Consider the following 16,726-nt stretch of genomic DNA (forward strand, 5'->3'; position numbering starts at 1 on the left):
ACAGCTTTTGTGGATTGTTCTTTGAATTGCTCTGCACACTGAATTTGGACAACTCCAATTAGCTGGATGGTATACAATGTGCCATTTCATGGCATTTTCAAAAACATTGCTGTCACCACAGGCCTTTTCACACACATTTCAGTATCACTGGTGTCCAGCTCAGGTCACAAGATGTCAGAGCTATATATCTTCAGTATACAAACAAGTAATATTTAATTATAATATTTCCCCCCGCTTGGTACTTTTTCCCCTTTTTCCCCCCTAACTCAAACAGAGCAATTCTTTTCTGCTGACTGCTTACGCCCTTCTCCAAAATCAAAAAGGGCCCCTAATTTTGCCTCCCCCCAAATACCTGAATTTGCTTCAGATTTGTGAACTTCCACAGACATTCCCAATTTAGGCCAAAAAGTCTGAGGACAATTAGATTATTGGTACTTTACATGTAATTTACCAGCTTTCAGAAATCTACTTTATCTCTAGCATATTTTTAGTCCTGTCATTTCCCCCATAAAGATGATGTGGGTTACAGCTAAACAAATTTACAGAGGTCACAAAACATTCAGAGACAAAAGGCTCAGCTGTGCATGTACCGTTGCTGTGAGGCCAGGAATGGACAGTGGCACTTCGGACAAGGGCTTCGTCCACCTTGCCCCCCGTGGGGTTGTCCACATACTGCCTGCCCTGCTCCAGGGCATTGAAACATTCCACCCAGGAGTCGTTGCTGTCAGCCTGCAGCCGGTCGTAGCTCAAGTTGACACAGGGCAGCGTCTGGCGGTTGTTGGAGGCCATGTAATCCAGGCAGCTCAGCGAGGTGAAGGGCTGCGTGTGCTGGTTCTGCAGCAGCAGCAGGAGGCTCATGGGAGGCTCCTGGCTCCTCCTGGCTCCCTCTCCCATCTGCGAGATCAAGTTGCTCTGGCAGATCATCAGTCGCCTTTCTGCAGCCTGGCCGATGTCCGAGGTCTTGCCGAAAATATCCAGCTCGTCCTCGATGAAGAGCCCGGAGTTGTAGCCGAGCTTGCGGTTCATGATGGCGCTGAAGCCACAGGTGCAGCGGTACTGATCCTCGTTGGAGGAGTCGGGGATGTACAGCCCCACGTCGGCGCCCTTGATGTTCATGTTGCAGGCGCAGATGCAGCAGCTGTCGAAGTTCCTGTCCTTGAAGATGTTGAGCACGGAGTCGGAGAGGATCAGGGTCACGTACAGGCTGTGCGCCTCCGGGATGGGCTGCACCGTGCCCGGCTCCACCGAGTTGAGCGGCCGCGTGGTGGAGGGCGTGGAGGCGGGGGAGCCCTGGTCCGTGCTGTCGTACTTGACGGAGCCCTGGCCGCTGGCGGTGCCCCCGCCTCGGGGAGTCCTGGGCGTGCGCGGCGTGCGCGGCGTGGGCACCGAAAAGCGCGGCGTGGCCGGGGACGGCAGCACCCCCGCGCCGCTGTTGCTGGCAGGGGCCGTGCTGTTGAGCGTCACCGGCGTGCTCATCTGGGGCGTGCTCATCTGCAGGTAGTCCTGGTCCGCCAGGCTGCCCACGCTGGGCACGTTGCTGCAGGGAAGGGATGGGAACAGAGACCCGTTCTGTCAAAGCTCATTTTTAAATACAAGGAGATAGTGGAAGCTGAAGGGATTCATTGAAACTGCAGTAAAGTCATAACCTTGACTCATGGCTCTCAACAGAACTCAGAATTCTCACCACAAGATGACGTTTCTTATCATTGTGATAAAAAGTATTACTTCACCCTCTTAAAGATTATTCTTATGGCTTAAAACTCAAATGCTTTTGAGAACAATCTCTAGATATCAAGTTAAGATTTAGAATGTTTGCAACATTTTGAGGGAAAAAAGAAAGAATAGTAGCTTTTATTTTAAACACCACTATCTGTAAAGAGATACAGATTAGTAGGAATGAAAGTATTTCAGAGAGATAGAAATCTTTATTTTAGAAATGATCACTTGAAATAGCTCTCAAAAGTCATACATGTGGCTCTGATACATGGTGTCATCTCATGGACACACTCTGTATGTCTGATTCTATAAATTCAAATCCTCATTTCAGATTACACAGTCTATGGCACAATGGGATATGTTCCATTACAAACTCTTAGTCCAGTAAAGCTAAAAATCTTATTTTTGGGTCATCTCCATTCATGACTGAGTTTTATTACTCTGTTTTTGTCACTTCCTGCCAAATTCAAGTGACCACAGAACAGTTTGTACATTCCCATGAGATCTGTCATCCATCTGCAAGGACTCATTTCAAGAAACAGGTAACAAGAGACCAATTAAAAAAAAAAAATCTTACTTTTCTCTTTCCACATCACTTCTAACCTGCTTACTTTTCTTGTAATGTGTTAATTACATATTCGAATGAGGAAAAAGTGTAAGATCTCAATGAGTCTCTGGATAAGGAAGGGGAAACAGGATTTTTCCATGTTATTCTGTTCTCACAGTGTATTTTGTGTGTCATTGGAAAGGACTAGCATTTGAATGCCCACCTATCATTAGTGACTTGAAAAGGAAAACATTGAAGACCTCTTTCCTTACAACTGTTTTATTACCTTGAACTGATGTGTGTCCAACTCAAAGCAGGAGAGGGGAAAATAATGAAGCAGAGTCTGAAGGAGTTGTGGAGCTGCAGCAGAGTGCGTGCCTCAGACTAATAAGAAAAGGTGACCTAGAAACCCTGATTGGCAATCACCACTCTGTCGGAAGCCTGCAGTAATAATCCTCACTCTAATTGGATTAGATTGAAAATGAAAGGGTTTTTTCCCCCAACAAATACCTGAAATTAATAACCAGCTCAGGCCCGGTGCATCAGTTACTATTATGAAAAAAACTGAGAATTAAATTGCTCCCTAGGCACTATATCAAGGGTTTACAATTTCTTCTTTGCAATTCTTTTGAGAACACTGAAGGACCCTTTGGGGCTGCAAAAGGACTGATTTAAAGGATTTACAGACTGATTTAAAGATACAGACTGCTTCCTCTAGAAGTGAAGTAGTGCAGCAGGAGACCTTTGTGCTATTACTATGCTTTTTAAAAGGTTTTATTAATTTAATGGTGCAATTCTTGCTAGCTTTCAAAACCTCCAGCAATGAATTCCCTCCATAAACATTGCTAATTTCTGAGAACTAAGTGAGGAATCCAAGCTTTGAAAATGAATGTCAGTGGTTCCCTGTAGGTCACAGCACTCTCCTCTTCTGGTATCAGGAAGGGTGGGACAGGACAGGAATGGACCAACATCTGTCTGACCACAGCCCCACTCAGGGACAGCACAGGAGCTCAGAGGAGCTCCCATGGGAGCACGGACTGGAGAGCTCTCACAGGCCCAGTCAGCATTTCCAGAGCCTTCAGAATGGCAGATGGAATCATCAGGACCAGAGATCACCAGGCTGGAGCTCAAAGTGACACAAGGGAGCCGGGCTGGAGGCTGGACATGGAAATGGGAGGGCAGAGATATGATGGGCTCAGTGCATTCATTTTGTTCCCCAACACTTGTGGTTTCTGTTGAATTACAATATTTTCCTGTGTCAGAAATTACCATTAATTCAGGCACTGCATGTTCCTGTTCTTTTAAAAGCACTGAGAGTGGACAGACACTGTAACACCCCTGACTGCCAAAGCCAGTGTTAAATGTTCCTGCTATCAGAACTGTTTTGATCTCAGTCAATGACAAACCTAAAAGGTTTAAAATACATTTGCAGGTCAAAGCACTGTCAATACAAACAACCAGTTCAGTTACCCAGCTTTAGGCATGGCCTTGACAGACCCATTTCCTCCAAGGCTGTACTTACTTGTAGCCATCTCTGATGAAAGTGGCTGCAGGTGGCAATGGAAGTTGCTCAATTTTCGGAGGAACAGCCCAAGAAGGCCTGAAGATGCAGGCATCTGGAATCTTCAGAGGTAGGAGGCACTGGCTGGGCAGGATCTTCAGTGGGGCAAACAGGGAAGAGCCCACGAAAGGTTGAAATGATGGAACTTTGTGCACATATGAAAAATCCTGTAACATCCAAGTGACCTTGGTTACAAAAATGTGGTCAGGCTGCTCTTTAGATATTTTTTAAAATTAAAATCTATTGTACTTGGCCTTTTTCCCCCAAAATTAACTACATTTATTCCTTCTACAATGCATTCAAGAGTAGTTCCTTCAGGGAAACTCAACTGAGGCTCCCTGTTATCCCAAGATGCTACACAGCTTTATGGCGGGAGGTTTCACAATTGGATCAGGCTCATTTCAGACAAGCTGTGCCTGAAACATGAGTAGTGCACTATGAAATTTTCACACTACCTAACTTTTAGCACCTCATTTAGGCACTTAAAAGATTGATCTTTGCAAGACTTCTGCACTGACAGTGGGGAGAGGCTGTCACAGTGTGAGGAACCCTGAGGTGCCTTGAGGCAGCCTCTAAATAACCCCCACTGTGGGGGTTCACATCACTTTAGCAATAACAGTGCACACTTTGCACATGCCAATCATTACTTGCAGTATTAAATACAAATATCTAAACAATCCAGCAAACACAGTATTAACTATCAATGAAGTACAGCCCAGCTGGGCTTGCAGAGACTGTCACATTTGCTTGCACAGAGTGATGACAAGAACTTCACCCAGAGTTTCTAGAGCTATTCCAGCTCTTTCAGGAGAACAGAATTAGTCCTCTTGAGGCACTACTGCAAAGTAAAAATCAGTGTGAAAACAGTAACAGCAGCCTCAGTATTTAACATCTTGTTAGAGCTTTGCATTTTTTTTCCCCTTGCACCTTGTCAAGCATTGAGGGATGAGGAATGTGTGGACTTCTATCTCCAGCTGCAGAATGCTCAGCACAAGGAATCTCCTTCCATGTTCTCAGGATGATCAGCAATGGGGCAATGGGTTTAGTGCTTGTTTCCCCCACTGGTGTGTATGAGCAGGTGTGACACACACAGAAGCAAGTAAACTGTGCTGTTGGAAATGTTCTCCAGTAGAACTGAAGTAAGTATTTTAATACTCCTGTAATGGCTGTGAGGGAGATTAAAATATCTTCGGTATCAATGACGCCCTGAAATCTGCTCCCACTCCAAAACCTTCAGCTCAACAAATTCCAAGACAGAATTTTTTTTTTTTTTTCCAGGCCCAAGTCATCCTATACTTAAACAACTTACTGCACAAGCAGAAGAGAAAAACCAGCAAGGTCTGCGGTAAGGTAAAGTCTTACAAACCTTATAAAAAACTTATTTCTAACTCCTGTGGTGGCATAACAACTTGTTATGGGCAAGTTGTTCAAGATGGGCAATGGAGACTGTCCTGGAACACACACTGAGAAGGAGCCTCTTCCCAGTGTGCCTCCAAGGGAGAGCTCAGGGAGGAAGGAAGGAGAGATCTGGCAGTAGCAAAGCAGACTCGTCCCCTGTCCTGATGTCCAGCTGGCTTCTGCTATCAGGAGGGACACTGGGAATTCCCTCCCAAATCTGCAAAGCCCCTTTCTTCCAGAACTGCTGGGACAAGCCCCCTGCCAGCTCAGACCTTGGCAGGGGAATGAGCTGGGAATTCTGGGGTCTGACTGGACACACTGGACTGGCACCAAAACATGGGAGCACAACCCTGGAATGCTGTCCCACACGCTGTGCTGCTTCCTGCCAGGGACAGGGACTCCCTTCTCTCCCAGGGACAAAACTGAAAGCTCCTGTGGAAGAAGTCACCCTGTGGGACTTGCCACAGCCTCCCTTGCAGTCTGCCTGAGGGATGCTATTCCTGCTGGCAGGAAAATGTCCTGGTTGACAGCTGACCACATCACTTACACTAAACAAAGGCATCCATCAGTATCCTCACACCAACACACAGCCACTTCTTGTCCATGCAGCTGCAAGTGTGTCCCTGGCTCAGCAATGCAGAGCCCTAAAAATCAGCCCTCAATCAATTCAACATGGGCACAAAGGAGAGGGAAGGAGGTGCTGCTGGGGGAGAGACAGCTGCTGGAACAGAAGGAACAGGCTGTGGCACATGAGGGACAGAGTGGGTCTGAAGGAGAAGAATTAGGCTGTACAATCAAAGGCTGGGGACTACCAGGAAGCCAGAGTTAGAGTGGGCATCTCCCTTTTTATTCCCTGTGTACAGAGCAGCTTGCTGCAGAACAACAAGCTGTGCATTTCCACACAAAAAGTGCATTTTTTATCTCCTCAGGCTGTATGCATGGAAATATGGCAACAGCACCTTCTGACAAAGGTGACAAAAGGCAGCCCAGAAGTTCAGTAATGCAGGACACACAGGCAGAATGATTTGTGCCCTGCTCTTACCCTGTGATGAACAATGACACAACCAATGTATATCAGTGCTGATGCTGGGTCCCTCCATGGGATGCTATGGAGAAATGGTCACACTGGGATGTCACAAGAACCCAGAGTCCCCAGCTACAAACAGCTCTTTACTGAGACACTACAGGACTCGAGAGAGGAGGAACTAGGTGACATTACCTGACCTGTGTTATATAGAAAGTCAGATAAGAATGGTCCCATCTGGCCTTAAAACTTGTGAAGTAACATCAGCTGAAGAAGAAACAGAGCAAGTTCAACCCCTGGGCTTTCTCAGAGAGTTTCAACCCTAACCAAAAAAGGAACATTTCAGAGAGATAAAGGCAGCCTTTCTACATGCACCACTTTATCCCACTGTGTGCCAGCCTGGCAGCAGGGAGGGGGGCACAGCAAAGGTGCCCTAGAGAAATTATCTAAAGAAATATATCATTTAACAGCTACTTAGCCACAAGTGTGGTGTTTTTCCAGACATGGACATTCTTTCTGTTAGGCACAGGGCTCATTTCACAGACAATACTGTTTGTTTCCTGAGAACACCCAGAACCATTACAAACATAAAATTACAAAATGCCTACAGTTAAAATCAGAGAAACAATTAAAAAGCTTTTCTACTAGAGAAGAATATTTTTCCAGCTCCAGGGTTGACAAGTTCTTTACACAGGTCCAGTTCATATTTCTTAGTTGCTACACACACTACATGAGACTTGTTTATAAAAATCTAAGTGTGCATAGAGGAGTTTGTAAAAATTCCACATTTCTAGCATGTTACCTTGATTTCTTCAGGTTTAGGGCTACCTAATCCATCCTCCACCTCCATTTTAAACTCAGCCAGCTGTGTTGGAACCATGTTGACCATAGGACTCTCCATCATTCCCAAGGCAGTCACAGTCTCTGAACTTATTCCATCTTTGTAACTCATCACTGGGGAGAAGGCAGGGTGCTGTTCTAAAGAGGGTGGTGTTGGGAACATCCTTTGGAGGTCTGCCACAGCTGAAGAGGATGAAATAATACAGTTAATAATTCAAATACAAATTCTCAAGGAAATTCAATAAAACAGAAGAGACCAATTCAATGCTAGCTCTTATTTCATCAGCTAAAAACTAGCAATGCTTCTCCAGACTTACTGGGGTTCTGACAGCAGTGTAAGTGTAGGGCAAAAGTTAACTCCTAGGGTAAATTCCCCAAATTCCTAGGGACATTCTGCAAGGTTATTGTTCAGCAGAAACAACAACCTGGTAGATGAACAAACAAATGCTCTGTTTACCAGCAACTAATAAATCCTTCATAACTGGAGAGCTGAATTGACATTAACACCAAGCTCACCCCAGTGACTGTTTCTAAGAAGTCACAGAGGAGTTTCCTCCCTTTGCCAGAGCTGACCTAGCCCTAAACCAGGAGGCCTCTGGAATTCATGTGCCCTAAGCTGGATTTCTCCACTCAGTCTTTGCAGCCTTGTCTGGTCCATGGCAACACAACTCCTGCCACAAACACGAGCAGTTCTGCCCAGGAGCAGACTGCCAGGCATCCTGAAGTTCCAGTGCCAGAGAAGCCACAAAATTATCCTTTTCCATCACAAGACATTAAGCCAGGAAGATTCCTAAATGACTTCTCAGGAAATGAACATAATGGAATCATCCATTGTGTATTTTTCTTCTTTAAGCAGAACAACCAACCCCAACAGAGATGCTCTATACAGTGTAATGCAATCAAACAGAAATCACAGCAAAGTCTTGCATATTCTCCTTCCAGCTACAGCTTCCAGATTTATTTTGTGTCACATTCAGCATAAATGCTCTCTTTTCCTGACTTGAATTAGGACAGATCTTCTCTGGACAAAACCATCAGTGGTTAACCACTCTAATTAGAGAAGGGTGAATTCCCAAAAGTGTCTCCTCTTAGATACTTTTTTGGACAGATTTAATGGCCAATCCCATTTTCCATACCCAAGCTGATGGGACACAAGGACACTCTTATACTCAGTAACATCTGCAGCCTAAAGATTATGGAAAATTCATAAATTGATACAGATGGGTTTCTGACTGATAAACATTGTGTTGGGGAAATCCAATCAGGTAACAAGTACTGTTCTCAAAAACAAACAGAAAAAGGCAGAAATTAGTGGTGGGATTAGAATTATCTACGGACTAGGAATACCTGCACTAACAGTACATTTGTGTAGGATGCTGCAGCCTCAGGATGTGTCTCCACTCTACCTTAACAGAGCCAACCCTGCATTGGATGCTTTTGTGCTCAGAGATGGCACAGCCAGGCTACTGAACTCTTTAGACAAAGGGATACCACTCAAATAGGGGCAGTCCTCTCAAAATGCAGTTCTTTTGGTAATACCTGTCCCTGCTGAACCCAGTCCTTCACAATCTGGAGCAGCAGAGTAAACAACAGGCTATGAATTATTCCCACTCTGCCCATATTCTTTTTTCTCCACTCTCTCAGTATCTGACTTTAAAAGCCCTTAGTCTTGTCCTGATATAGGATAAATTAAAGCTGAAAAAAAGTTCAGCATAACCAAAGAAACTCTTTTCCACCACCATTAGTATGGAATACAATGTTCAGGCTGGCAGCTGGATTGACTCCCTCTGTTTCTCAGCAGAGAGAGGTGTTTTAGGCACTGGAAGGGGACAGGGATAAAGGTGAAAATCAAGGGTGGCCAGCATGAATTTATGATGCTGTACAAGGCACTTCAACTCCCCACAGACACTGCTGTGCCTCCACAGCTGGTGGCAAGGCCACGGCTACAAGTGGAGTGTATCTGTTTAACTTCACACTACATCATTTTCTCACCTCCAGCTCACTCCACTTAGCAAAATTCTGCAGTGCAGATTCATAAAAAAGTTTAATTACAAAAAATCCCCCAACCCTACAGCAACAGGCAACTATCATCATTCATTTTCATGTGTGTCATGCTTGAAAAAGCTTTGCATATTTTAAAAAGCTATGGATCAACTAAACCTGTCAAAATCCAATCTCTGTATACTTCAGACTTCTACATTTGAGTAAATCAGCACAGCTTTTATGGGTCCATAAAACTCTGACTCATCTCCTTCAGACTGGTTTTTTTCTTCACCTCAATTTGTTCTCATTACCAGCTGAAGTTAATGAGAAGGCATTAAAGAATGATTTGCAGAGAGATTGGATTTCTGCTTATAGTGGCCACAGAAATCAAACACTCTTCCTTCTCACCACAAAGTAATTTGTAATTTGATTTGTTACTATTATACCAAAAATTCTCACCTTCCTCCTGTCCCACAAACACAGACACATTTCTCCTTCATCTGAAGAGAAATGCCACCTACACCAATAGAATCAGGGATCTGTTCAGGTCAGAAAAGCCTTCTGAGATCATTGACTCCAACCATTCCCAGCACTGCCAAAGCCCCACTCACCCATGTCCCCAAGTGCCACATCCAGGGCTGATAAATCCCTCCAGAGATGGGGACTGCAGCACTGCCCTGGGCAGCAGTGCCAGGGCTTTACAAGCCTTTCAATAAAGGAATTTTCCCAGTATCCAACCTGAGCCTTCCCTGGCACACCTGAGGCTGTTCCCTCTCCTCCTGTCCCTGTTCCCTGGGAGCAGACCCCCCCGACTGTCCCATCCTGTCAGGTGTAAGAAATGCAAGAAATGCAGCAAAGCCCTCAAACCTCAGAGTACAAGTTACTATTTCCAACAGCTGTTGGCACAGTCCTTCGGAAAAAAAAAACTGTTGTTTTAATCTAATTTCATACAATTTCATAAGTTTCCTGCACTCCCATAACCTCCCTTGTCCACGTGCAGAGCCTGCACAAGCATCACTACCACAACCACCTATAAAAGGTCCATACCATGCCTCCAGTTAGAACCCAGCACTTTGATTTTAATCATGCACTTCCAAATCAGATTAAACCCTGAAGGTGATTTTAGTTTTAATTTGTCATATGTTCAATGCAATTTTCTTCCAAGATGGTTGCACCATCATGGCCATGGTTTTAAATTCTTCCATTTCATTAAGTAGAAGGATTTATACTTAAAGAGGGATTTGGTAATGGTGGAGGTGCCCAACAGTGAGCATAGAAGAGAGGGGAAAGCTTCCAAGGGAAGACTTGTAACAAATCCCTCCCATAGTTCCAGACTAAGACAACAATGTCAACAGAAGAGTACCTCACATATCAGTAGGCTCATTAAAAATCCATGCCTGTATTACCACTGCCCTCATTAAAACCTGGCAATTGCAGCACAGGAGCACCCTCAGGGCTGTGCAGCGAGCCCAGTGTGGGGGTGTGAGCTGAGCAGCTCCGTACTCACTGGGAGGGTAGGGAACCGCAGTCCGGCCGTCCTTGCCCAGCGGCCGCTCCTCGGAGCCCGCTGCCGGCAGCTTGGAGGAGCGCAGGGCTGGGGACACGGCCTGCAACACCAAACACTGCGGTCAGCACAGACTGCCACCCCTCAGTGCCCCTGCACAGCAACCCCACCCGCTCACCCCAAGGAGTCTGGATTTTTTCCCCTCTTTCAAACTAAAAACAAAAAGAAATATTTGCCTGTCTATATATCCCCCCATAAATTGATGCATACATAGAACTGTGCATTTTTATAGTTCCATACACATGCAAATTATATTCAAAATGTTATCACAAGCCCTGAGCTTGAAATGTATGTGACTGCTCTATTTATTTCTGTGTTTGGATTACTCCCAGGTAGTAATGGGAATATGACAGAGTGAGCCCAACACAGGCAAATGTTAAGACAGGAAAAACATTAGGGCTGTCCAGGGCAACTTCAGAGAATAAAGTAATCTTTTATCTTGACAGAACAGTTCTCTGGTAGATTGGCATATTAGCCATGGCATCTGAAGTGCAGTTTATGTGGAACCACAGTAAGAAAATTGGTGCACTTATAAAGTCCTGCCAAGAATAAGGCATAAGACTTTTAAACACTGTTATCTACTAAAAGTCACTTTAAGACCACCTTATGTATTATTATGGTTGTATTAGATTATGCTTAAAGATAGTGACTATCCAAATCTTTGCTTTCCCAGGCAATTTACTGCCCCTCCTAACTGATATAAATCTGCATTTTCCTCTGTATTTCCTATCATGCAGCAACTATTTCTCTTTGCACTGAAATAAAGTGCTTGGAGGAATATGAGAGAACATGACTCAGAGAATTACTGGAATCCTGTAAGGTTGAATTTATTTTTCTTTGGGCAGGTTCTCAGACAAGGTAAAAGAACCCATCACCAATTAATAAAACTTGGATCTTTTCCACCATAATTCTCAAACAAAAAATTCTGATGGAAGTTCAGGACACAGAACTAGATATAATGGATTTGTAAAGCAACTGCATGGCTCTCCCTATGGAAGCTCCTTACAGCCTGTCCATGGAGGACGGATCTCCTGAAGGATCTCCTTGCCAGCAGTCCTTCCTAAAAGCCAAGCCTGCCTACCTGGAAACTCTCTCTCCCATCTATCAGGGATAATCATTCCCACTAGGAATCTGTTTCTTGGCCTACAGAACACTCATCCCCACAAGGACTCACCCCAAGCTCATCCTCGTCGGAGTTGTCGAAGATGTTGTCGAGGTCGTGCAGGGACGGGGCCAGGTCGGTGACCTGGGTGAGGCTGCCGGAGCCGGCCCTGCCGGCAGCGCCGTCCTGCCGCGGGTCTGCCAGCGCCGGGGAACAAACGGAGCACAGTCAGGAGACAGGGCACGGGCAGGGAAACGGGGCACGGCCAGGGAAACGGGGCACGGCCAGGGAAACGGGGCACGGGCAGCAGCACAACAGCACCTCCGCCCCCCAGCACTGAGCCTTTGCTCTGCTGGAGCCTTGCAGGCTGAGCAGCGACCATGGCATGGCAAGCGAAACACGGCACGAGCAGCAGCACAACAGCACCTCTGCCCCCCAGCACTGAGCCTTTGCTCTGCTGGAGCCTTGCAGGCTGAGCAGCGACCACCGAGGGTCAGCCAAGAAACAAGGAAGGAGCTGCTGCTGCTCATTTAATATGCTAAAAAATATAGCATTGTTTTTATAAAAATGACAAGGAAAATCAAGTTTTTTCCAACCTGGGAGCTGTCTGTAGCTCTGATGTTACAGACAAAAGTTCAGATGTGATTTTTCCCTCCAGATGTTATGGCATATAGGTTATTTTTGCTTTGCAGACTGAATCAAAGAGCTTTAACTCACCAGTCTTAGGAGCAGAACTGAAAATGGACATGGCATCTTTTCCATCAGGAACTGGTGTGGAATGGCCCGGTGGGGGGATTTCCTTGGATCCAATCCCATCTTCTGACTATACAAAAAACCGAACAGATTTCATGGCTATGAATTTAAGCTATGTAAGAACAAATGTTTTTCTGTGTCCAACCAGACTCAGGGGTCTGAGTTAAATATAAGATTTACAAAGGATTCCATGGACATCATTGAACTCTAACAGCCAGTTCAGGTAATTAACCATCTCAAATTCTCCAGGAAAAAAACATTTTTTAGATTGTTTGCTTGCACAGCCAAACACCAAAACAACTCCATAAAGGATAAGATACATAAGAAGCATCATGCAGGTGATAATATAAAATAATATTTTTTTAAAAAAAATTAAATATAAATATATACATGTCTGATTTTGTTTTGTGAAACAGACACAAGTCTTCCAGAGAGCTGTAGAGCAAACACTGTGCTACAGGATAAATCCTACAAGACCATTAATGCCAAACACTGGATTTACACCCTACCTTGTTCTTTTTCAAAGGATCTTTCTCAGCCCCAAGTTTGCATTTTTTATTGACAGTGAAACTGTACTTGATGTCTCCATCTTCGAAGGTGTAAGGATCACTGGTGTCTCCCCAGCCTTCTCCAGGGGGTTGTAGTAGAGGCAAGGGGTCAAGATAGTTCAGGGTCTGCACTGGCTTCTGCTCTTCCAAAATTTTAAACCGTTTATTAGGTTGTGCTAACAGCCTGAAGTGAAAATAAACAAGCAAGGCCAACATGAAACAAAACCAGCACAATCTGCAGCTGTCACACAAACACAGCCCATGGCACATACCATCCCCCTTGATCAAGTAGAAATGTTTTTTTCCTCAAATAAAGGATGTATTGGATACATTTAAACATTAAATACCTGACTTTATTAAGACTTACTTCGGGACAATGAAAGAAGAATCAATTTTGTCACTGTATAAATGAAAACACTTTGAAGTCCAGCCTTTCCAGGCTGTGTTTTTCAGGCTGAAACCCTTTTCAGCCTAGCAAACTCCATTGTAATTACCAAACCCAATAGTCTTTTAACTCAATAACTCTTCCTCAATTAATTTTTCCTAAACATTTTCATTAACTACTTTCTCTGGTGCATTTTTTAAAATGCATTATCAGAATTCTACAGTAATTTTTAGGCTAGCACAAAACACAAAAATAGGTTACAAAGAGACTGATCAGTTCTTGTAGGGTCCAACAGAAAGCCAGATACAGAAAAGGCAAGCATCCTGCATTGGATTGTTTCTATTTAACTACTTAGCGCTCTCTGCAGCATCTGTGATGGTGAAGCCTTAGCCTTTCTCAGCTGAAAAGCAGAAATTAGAGTTCAGTGACGATTAGAACTGCCCAGCTCCCCTGCTCAGAGTGCTCTCTCACCTTTTCAGTGCAGTGCTGTCGGGGTTGATCTCCATCCTGCCATCATACCTCTCACATGGCAGCTCCGGCGGCCGGAACTCGGGATCGTCACTTGAAGGGACACTATATGTCCTCCACACGTCCACGGCCTCGTTGCTCTGAGTTATGCCACAGTACAAGGCTGTCTCACTGACCTCTGCCATCAGAGGTAACCTCTGTCCCACCAGGACTGTCCTGTCATCTAAGCTGGGCAGCGGCTGCAGCTCCAGCCCGCTGCTGTAGAGTGCTGGGTTCACAGGAACGGAAGGGGGGTCCAGGTTCTCTGCCTCCTGACCTCTGGGCTGGGGGCTCAGGGTGGGAGGCAGAGGGGAAGTGGGGGAATGGGGTGAATCCATAGGATTCATATTAATCTGCTTGCTTGGATTTCTAGCAGGTAGCGAGAGCGGCTTCTCGTATTTCCTGGAACTGGGGACTTCCAAGGCAGACTCCATCCCGGCCAGGCCCAGCTTCTGCCCGGCCGCGTCCTGCTCCATGCATAGCTCTTCAGTCACCGAGGGCCGATGGTGGAATGGCATCAGGGGCCTTTTTTGCAGTTTCTCTCCCTTGTCCTGCCGCTCGGTGGTTTTGTGCTTTGAGGAGGCAGGAGGGGGCAGTGCCGAGGCCGCTGCGGTCCCCACGGCGAAGCCGGGCTGGGGCAGCGTGGGCGGCCGGCCCGAGGCACCGGCGCAGCGCTGCTTGAACACCTTGTGCCTGGAGGAGGAGGAGAAACCACTCACTGCACGCTGGGGGCAGCTACCCACCTCAGAGAGCAGCACTGAAAAACCTCCTGTCTGCTCCTGATCTTTTAACAGGCTTTTAATTTCTGCCTGATGGAGGAAGTTTGAATAAATATTTTTTAGAAAATAATGCAGTAACATGCAATCTTATTACTGGCTTCATATGGCTTTTTTGACTTTGTATCCATTATCTTTGAGACTGAGAAGCACAGGACTGAATTTCAGTGTTTCAGGTCCTGCTAAAAAGTATTTTCATCATTTTCATCATACTGATGATGATTTCTAAGGATGTGACAACAGGGATATAATTCCACCCATACTTTTACTGGTCTTTTTTGTTGTTTGGGGCTTTCTGTTTAGCTGTTTATTTGATTTTATTAAGCTAAACAGAAACTGAAATATGTATTCGTGCTTAACATTGAAACCTGTTTAAAAATAAACACCATTTCAAAATGAATCACTCCATCCCTATTTTATGAACAATAGGACAACAAAAATCCATTTCAAAACATGTAATGTGCTTTTTACTTAAAGAGATAACCTACATGATCACAAGTGAAGTGGGCTACACTGGAGACACCCAACCCTGTCTACTTGTGCTTGCTGTCCCAGTTCCCTGGAAGCATCCAGGCTGTGTGGGGTTATCCCAGCTTTCTGCAGGGCTTTGCTGTTCCCAGGACACACTGCAGATTCCCTGCAGCAGCAGATGGTCTGTGCCTGCAATCACCCTAATGTGCAGCTAATGCCCTGGTAACTGGAGATTTGCCTTAAGCATGTTCTTGTAACATTTCATTGCCTTAATTCTCCATCATTCACCGTATTTTAACTGACTGCAGAGAATTATTTCAGACATTCTGCTCCTCACACACCAAGCTGGGTCTGAAGGAGACTGAATTTGATGCTGAGTACCAGACAGCCCTTTGAGACTCCAGATCTAAGATCATATCCTGACATTTAGCCAGTACATGGAATGGAATGGGCACAGAAATGACTAAAACAATTTCTACAGGCCAGTAGCTGCTCAGGTTCTGCAGCTACACGGAAAGTACTTATTGCTGTTTGAAATCAGATACTGCCTTCATTTTAAGGATAGTATTTCCATTTCCCAGCTGCTGTGTTCACCAACTCCAGCATGATGCAGTTATCACTGGAGGGATGAACAGACAGTGTGAAATTCCAAGTGCACCTGAACCTATCCACAGAACCAGGCTCCCACTGCCCACTGTCGATCCCCATGCTTTCCAGGCAAGGATTTCCACAGGAAACACTTGGCATTCTGACAAAACATTTATCTGTTCCAAATTCTTGAGTATATAAATACATCCAATATGTATATTCAGGGGGGAAGAGCTGCAGAAATCATCCTCTCACTAGGGATAGAGCAGGGAGTCTCCAGCTTGATCATTCCACCCTTACAGGATGCACAGTCCCTTCATCCCTTCCTCTGACTACACAAAGAAGAACTGCATCCTTAAGGAGTAACTTCTTTTGGTCAAGGTACTTTATCACCTATCTTACCAGTAGATGGTGACCTTGGGAATTAGAATTTCAGTAGAAGTGTTTCACAGAACTACTTCACTGCAAACTGGGGGCTTTTTCTAGCCCTGAAACATCTCTCCGATAGTTTTAAGAATGGTTAAGCATATTGGTGATGATGGTTTGCCTTTCCTGAGTGAGTAGTTCTGGAATTCTAACCACACAAAGATGACAGATAACTTTAATAACCTCCTAAAGTGTTTATTTGAGTGAGCTGTGAATTCTTTCTGATCCAGTGACAGAGGGTATCCAGGTTGCAAAGGCTTAATATTCTCTTGTGTGGGTTTGGTGCCATGGCAGATTGACCAGAGGCACATGAAGTGATTTGTAGGATGTTTCCCCTCTTCCTCCAAATATAAGGATGATCACAAACTTAGGAAGAGTTTCCCCTCTTCACCACAAGCCTTAACCACTCAACCAAAGGCCACAGCTCTGAAAAGCTGCAGGATGAGTTCCTTATGAATGGGAACTGTTGGAGTAATCCTGGCCCCAGCACCATGATTTTTCCACTTGGATTGGCTCCTGCAAGTGACAGTGGGCTGA

At 45.1% G+C, this 16,726-nt stretch overlaps 1 protein-coding gene across 1 annotated transcript in view; it reads right to left on the reverse strand.

Annotated features, from left to right (window-relative positions):
- MED13L (mediator complex subunit 13L) overlaps positions 1 to 16,726 on the reverse strand; it is a 165,869-nt gene that overhangs the window by 22,432 nt on the left and 126,711 nt on the right. The window contains exons 10-17 of the mRNA XM_041488317.1: positions 13,893 to 14,621; positions 12,998 to 13,220; positions 12,453 to 12,558; positions 11,808 to 11,932; positions 10,577 to 10,676; positions 7,049 to 7,269; positions 3,786 to 3,991; positions 591 to 1,537 (exon numbers count right to left, since the gene is read on the reverse strand). Of these exons, the coding sequence (XP_041344251.1) occupies positions 591 to 1,537; positions 3,786 to 3,991; positions 7,049 to 7,269; positions 10,577 to 10,676; positions 11,808 to 11,932; positions 12,453 to 12,558; positions 12,998 to 13,220; positions 13,893 to 14,621 (2,657 nt within the window). The remainder of the gene's footprint in view (positions 1 to 590; positions 1,538 to 3,785; positions 3,992 to 7,048; positions 7,270 to 10,576; positions 10,677 to 11,807; positions 11,933 to 12,452; positions 12,559 to 12,997; positions 13,221 to 13,892; positions 14,622 to 16,726) is intronic.

This window comes from Pyrgilauda ruficollis, unplaced genomic scaffold (assembly GCF_017590135.1).
Source record: "Pyrgilauda ruficollis isolate IOZ18807 unplaced genomic scaffold, ASM1759013v1 scaffold9, whole genome shotgun sequence".
Classification (NCBI taxonomy): Eukaryota; Metazoa; Chordata; class Aves; order Passeriformes; family Passeridae; genus Pyrgilauda; species Pyrgilauda ruficollis.